The following is a 6,843-nucleotide window of genomic DNA, read 5'->3' on the forward strand; positions in this document are numbered from 1 at the left end:
TGTCTAGTGAGCCACACTTTGGAGATTATACACACACACACACACACACACACATATATATATATATATATATATACACACACATACATATAATATTTATATTATTAGGACTTCCCTGATAGCTAAGTTGGTAAAGAATCCGCCTGTAATGCAGGAGATCCTGGGTGATTCCTGGCTTGGGAAGATCTGCTGGAGAAGGGAAAGGCTACCCACTCCAGTATTCTGGCCTGGAGAATTCCATGGACTATGCAGTCACAAAGAGTTGGACACAACTGAGTGACTTTCACTTTCATATTATTCATTGACTACTCTTTTTGTGGAAATGACAGAACTTGGAATGTGGGAAATACTTCATTTAGAGCAGTGGAAGGAATCATATTTGTAATCAGTAATGGAAAATTTCAAGCAGAAACAGAAAGATATAGTTAAACCAAACACTACTTCACCCCAACAATAAACCCCTTCATGAATGAACACCATGAAAAACTATTTGGCATGGTAATAATCTGACATAAAGTTTTGCTACATCATGCTTAGAATCCTCTTTGAATCAAGACCTTATAATGTCAAAGTCTTTATTGAAATTTGCTTCAGATAGACAATTGGAGACATACATCTGATGCTCCATTTTGCCAGTATGTCCTGTAGGCAACATGGACACTGAGCTAAATGGAGAACAGTACACTGTGAGGGAGTAAAATCAGATGACCAGTTATGAAACACACTCTCTGCTAATGTCTATGAATACATTTTCAGATAGAGTAATTATTGTAGTGATGTTCCAAGTTATACTGAACTAAAAAGTGATAAACTGGTTTCATATTTGTCTCTTCTATGGAATTATGTAATTGTTTTTGTTGTCATGATTTTTATTCTTTTTTCCATATAAGTAGCACAATTCATGATTATACTTTTAGTAAAGTGAAAAAAAAATGACTCAGTGTAAAGTATTTTATCTAACAAGAATTTATTCTTAAGAAATTGGAAATTTACATATATTTCACATTTTCAAATCAATTTTGGAGACTCAAAAAGTGACAAAATAAAAACTATACATGACAGAGAACAGAAGTATAGAGAAGCTGAAATCAAAGAAAAGTAAATGCCAAGCAGTCAATTGAAGAAACAATTGCTATAATCACAAAACAATCAAAGAGTCAAAATACTTGGCTCTGAGGCTTTCAGCCAGGGTATCATGGACATTTCTTCAGCTCAAGAGAAAATGGCCCTTTTATAAAAGTTTCCATCCCAAATAATCTTTTCAGAGCCCTCTTTATGTCTTTATTTCTCAAACTGTAGATAAAGGGGGTCAGCATGGGTGTGACCACAGTGTACATCACCGAGCCTGTTGCACTTGAGTGGGAGCTGTGGGTAGCAGCAGAGCTAAGGTACACTCCTAAGCCAGAAAAATAAAATAAGGAGACAATGGAGAGATGAGACACACAGGTTGAAAATGCTTTATACTTTCCATGGGCTGATGAGATTCCACAGATAGAGGACACTATCTTTGAGTAAGAGTAAAGAATACCAGTCAGGGGACCACCACCCATAATCACAGCTCCAAAACACAGCGTTGTGTTATTGAGGAAAGTGTCATAACAGGCAAGTTGGACAAGCTGTTTGGTTTCACAGAAAAAGTGGTGTATTTCCAAGTCTGAGCAGAAGGACAAATGCAACACCATTAAGCTGTGTAACAATGAGTACGTTGCACTTATTACCCAGGACACCAGAACCAGACATCCACAGAGCCATAGGTTCATGATGACTGTGTAGTGCAAAGGGTGGCAGATGGCCACGTAGCGATCATAGGCCATCACAGCCAGGAGAAAGTCATCTAATGATCCAAAGAGAATGTAAAAACACATCTGGGTGATGCAGCCTTCATAGGTTATGACTTGGCTCGGCATCTGGATGTTCCATAGCATCTTTGGGATGGTGGTGGAGATGAAGCAGATGTCTACAAATGACAGGTTGGAGAGGAAGAAGTATATGGGGATGTGGAGATGGGAGCCTGAGCTGACAGCCAGGATAATGAGCAGGTTTCCAAACACAGTGATCAGGTACATGGAGAGGAAAAGTCCAGATATGAGGGATTGCAGTTCTATTTCCTCTGAAAGTCCCAGAAGAAGAAGTTTTGAAAATTTTGTATTGTTCCTTGGTTCCATGTGGTGGAAGTGACTATTGGGAAAAAGAAAATACTAAGAATAATTTTCACTTGAACAGGCATAATTTACATAACTGAACTACTTTAATTTCTATTTTGCTGGCAAGAAATTGATGTTAAGATGGTATATACAGATAAATTCTCCTTGAGGGTATACCCCATTTCACCTGTTATTAAAAAATTTTGTCCTGTTCACAGTATATTTTTAAAGAGTTCATGTATTGGGTGGGCCAAAAGATTTGCTCATTGTTTTTCTCCTGTAAGATGGATATAGTAGCACTCACTTGTCTTTAACGTCATTTGAAACAATTGTGTTTGATTATATCGTGACAGATATCATACCGGCATGCATTAAAAAACATAAAAATTGGTGAATTTTTGTATAGCTATTTTAATATTGAAGATGGAAGAGAAACACAACATTCTCAGAATTCTATTCTTTATTATTTCAAGAACGGTAAAAACACAATGACAAAAGGTAAAAAAAAAAAATGACAAAAAAAATTTGTGAAATGTATGGAAAAGATGATGTGACTGATCAAGCATGTCAAAAGAGGTTTACAAAGTTTCATGCTGGAGATTTCTCGGTGTACAATGCACCTTGGACAAGAATACCAGTTAAACATGATAACAATAAAATCAAGATGTTCACTGAGAACAGCCAACATTACACCAAGAAGGAGAGAGTTAATAAACTCAAAATATCCAAATCAAGTGTTTACAATCATTAGCTTGGTTTTGTTAATCACTTTGATGTTTTTTTTTTTTTTCTGTTTTTAACTTTTTAAAAAAATTTTATTTAATTTTTAAACTTTACATAATTGTATTAGTTTTGCCAAATGTCAAAATGAATCTACCACAGGTATACATATGTTCCCCATCCTGAACCCTCCTCCCTCCCCATACCATCCCTCTGGGTTGTCCCAGTGCACTAGCCCCAAGCATCCAGTATCGTGCATCAAACCTGGACTGGCATCTCATTTCATACATGATATTTTACATGTTTCAATGCCATTCTCCCAAATCTTCCCACCCTCTCCCTCTCCCACAGAGTCCATAAGACTGTTCTATACATCACTGTCTCTTTTTCTGTCTCGTTCACAGGGTTATTGTTACCATCTTTCTAAATTCCGTATATATGCATTAGTATACTGTATTGGTGTTTTTCCTTCTGGCTTACTTCACTCTGTATAATAGACTCCAGTTTCATCCACCTCATTAGAACTGATTCAAATGTATTCTTTTTAATGGCTGAGTAATACTCCATTGTGTATATGTACCACAGCTTTCTTATCCATTCATTTGCTGATGGGCATCTAGGTTGCTTGTCACATAAGTCAAAGTTGTTCAGCTGTGTCCAACTATTTGTGACCCCATGGGCTATACAGTCCATGGAATTCTCCAGGCCAGAATACTAGAGTGAGTAGCCTTTCCCAACTCCAGTGGGTCTTCTCAACCCAGGGATCAAACCCAGTTCTCCCACATAGAAGTAGATTCTTTATCAACTGTGCAACAACGGAAGCCCTTATCACATAAGTTAAGCAAAAAAAAAAAAAGAAGAAAGAAAGAAATAAAATCCTTTTTGACCACATTTCCACATGTGACTCTACTTAAATTTAATGAAAACATTCTACTTTTGAAACAATATGTGATGGGCAATGGAAAGAGTACTGCACAATAATGTGGAATGGAAGAGCTCATGGGCCAAGCAAAATTAACCCACCACCAACCATCAAAGAAGGTGATGCTGTGTATATGGTGGGACTGGAAGGGAGTCCTCTATTGTGAGGTCTTTCTCAAAAATCAAAAGATTAATTCCAACAAGTACTGCTCCCAATTAGACCAACTGAAGGCAGCACTTGATGAATAACATCCAGAATTAGTGAACAGAAATGCATAATCTTCCATCAGGAAACCACAAGACTGCTTATTTCTTTGATGAACAGGAAAAAATTGTTACTTCTTGGCTAGGAAGTTCTGAGTCATCCACCATATTCACCATCATTGTACCTTCAAATTTCCATTTATTTCAGTCTTTACAAAATTCTCTTTATGGAGAGAAAAAAATTTTTTTCACTTCCCTGGAAGACTGCAAAAAGCACCTGGGGCAATTCTCTGTTCAAAAAGATTTAACATTTTAGGAAGATGGAATTATGAAGTTGCCTGGAAAATGGCAGAAAGTAGTGGAACAAAACAATGAATATGCTGTCCAATAAAGTTCTTGGTGAAAAGGAAAAACATGTCTTTTATTTTACTTGAAAAAATGAAGGAACTTTTTTTTTTTTTTGTCAGCACAATATGTACAGTTCTAATGAGAAACTCTTTCATGACTTTGAGAAGTGTATATTGAGAGTCAACATATTTCAAACACATACTGGGAATAAACAGAGATACAGAGAAACAAATCCCCCACATTCCAAGAAAGATGAAAGATAATATTCAAATAAATATATATAGACTATATCCACTGATGGCAGATTCTATGAAGAAAATAAAACCAGGTATAAAGGAAGGAGAGGCAAGAGGTGCTCTTCTGTATTGAGTGTTCAGGCAAGGCCAGCAAACAAGATGATGACTGAACAGATAGCTCAAGAAAGGAGCTTCCCTGGTGGCTCAGATGGCAAAGCATCTGTCTATAATGCAGGAGACCAGGGTTTGATCTCTGGGTGAGGCAGATCCCCTGGAGAAGGAAATGGCAACCCACTCCAGTACTCTTGCCTGGAAAATCCCATGGTCTGAGGAGCCTGGTAGGCTACAGTTCATGGGGTCGCAAAGAGTCAGACATGACTGAGAGACTTCACTTTCACTTTCAGCTCAAGAAAGAGAGAGAAGGATCTAGAGGGATCAGAAAAAAATGTGTGCCTGGCACAGGGAATGGGCTTTCCTGGTGGCTCAAATGGTAAAGAATCTGCCTGCTAATGTAGGAGTCACTGGCTCAATCTCTGGGTTGGCAAGCTCCTCTGGAGAAAAAAATGGTAACCAGTTCCAGCATTCTTGCCTGGGAAATCCCATGGACAGAGGAGCCTGGTAGGCTACAGAGCATGGAGTTGCAAAAGAGTCAGACATGATTTAGCGAATAACAAAAACAAATACACGAGTCCAAGTGCCTCTGTTTTAGGAACTTCTCTCACTCCACAGGCACAGGTTTGCAGACACACCATGGTCTCCTGGGCTGTGTTTCTATCATGAATTTCACTCCCAGAACCACCCTCCTTAAGCCATTGGGGATGACAATTCAAGCTGGTCAGATCAGATTAGCTTTCTCCTAAAGAATGTGGAAAACCCAGAAATTCCAGTTTATAAGCTTCCAAGAGAAGAATAGATTTGAGGTTCCTTTTTGCTATGGCCACTTTCTGCCCTGTTTTTAAAGAAATAAAAAAGTTATGGGAGAGGGATAGAGAGGGGGAAAAAATGAAGGAAAAATATCTAATAAGCTCAAATGGTCCCTGAGACAATGTGATGAAGAAAAGCTTTCTTAGTTGGGCAGCCTTCCAACTTCAGCTACATTCTTTGGTGCCACAAAAAAAAAAATCATAAACATAAATACCTTTCTGTTTTCCCCAAGGACAGGAACAGTGATATCTGTATGATATGAGAAACCATAGCATATGTAGTCTAATATGTCTCATCTTAAAACAAAAAGAAATGTCCTTATTTCACTGGATATCCCTCTCAGGTAATAACCTATTTGTCTAGTCCTGTAATTTATTGTATTATGAACATTCATTGGAAACATTGATTCTGAAGCTAAAGCTCCCATACTTTGGCCACCTTTTGGAAAAGACCCTGAAAAATTGTGGAGAAGGGGGAGACAGATGATGAGATAGTTGGATGACATCACTAATTTAATGGACATGAGTTTGACCAAACTAGGGGAGATAGCAATGGACAGAGAAGCCAGGCGTGCTGAAGTTCATGGGGTGGCAAAGAGCTGGACCAGACTTAGTGACTGAACAACTACTACTTTCATTGGAAGCAATTTATAGCTCCCATTCTTTCTTCCACTGGGCTTCCACTAGCACACTTTAATTGTCAACATTGGCAATTGAGTTTCTAAATGCAATGTTCCTTTGTCAGCATCATAAATAAATGCATTATTAAGAAAGCCAGCAAACAACCTGAGTGATCTCTGGCCTCTGTGCTATGCTGTATTGGCTCTTAGGTGACCTCTGGGACAAGTTCACGGCTTCCTTGCTCTCCGGTCCTCTCCTGAAGTGCCTATTAAGCTCTCAGATTCACCTGCATGGAGACTCTGGGAAGAAGCTTTTGGTGTGGAAGTCAAAATTCCTTCATAAATGATTGCCAATGGAGACAGGTTTTGTTCCCAAACCACACAATAGGGAAGAGGATCAAGCATTGATCACCCAGCTAGATTTAGGACTGCAAAGGCAGCAACCACATTCTGTCCAAAGTTGCACAAGCTGAGGGACTATAGCCAAGGAGGTATTTACATCTTTCTATATCAGCTCATTAGTCATGTTTTCCTCTTGTTACTCCAACCTCCAAGTACATGATTTCCCTTGGGGATGCTGATATGGACATAATGAATATTTTTATTGCTTCTCCATTCCTAGCAGACTGCATTACATTAGATGAATCCAGTTTTCATCACTCCTTCTCCTTTATCTCTCCTTCTTCCAAAGCTCTGACTCCCAGCACTTCATCACATCCCTGAGTTC

The 6,843-nt window shown here is 38.5% G+C and overlaps 1 protein-coding gene across 1 annotated transcript; it reads right to left on the reverse strand.

The window, feature by feature from the left end:
• Positions 1 to 1,193: 1,193 nt before the first annotated feature.
• On the reverse strand, positions 1,194 to 2,183 carry LOC147368339 (olfactory receptor 7A17-like). The gene has a single exon (XM_086408791.1). It carries the CDS (start codon positions 2,163 to 2,165, stop codon positions 1,194 to 1,196), a length of 972 nt encoding a protein of 323 aa, XP_086264917.1. The 5' UTR covers positions 2,166 to 2,183.
• Between the last annotated feature and the right edge of the window lie 4,660 nt (positions 2,184 to 6,843).

Source organism: Bos grunniens, chromosome 7 (assembly GCF_055505025.1).
Source record: "Bos grunniens cultivar Pamir isolate PY7600 chromosome 7, Bosgru_T2T1.0, whole genome shotgun sequence".
Lineage (NCBI taxonomy): Eukaryota > Metazoa > Chordata > Mammalia > Artiodactyla > Bovidae > Bos > Bos grunniens.

Bases quoted from the DNA above. Each gene is read 5' to 3' on its own strand.
- LOC147368339 (XM_086408791.1), bottom strand. From the start codon at position 2,165: ATGGAACCAAGGAACAATACAAAATTTTCAAAACTTCTTCTTCTGGGA.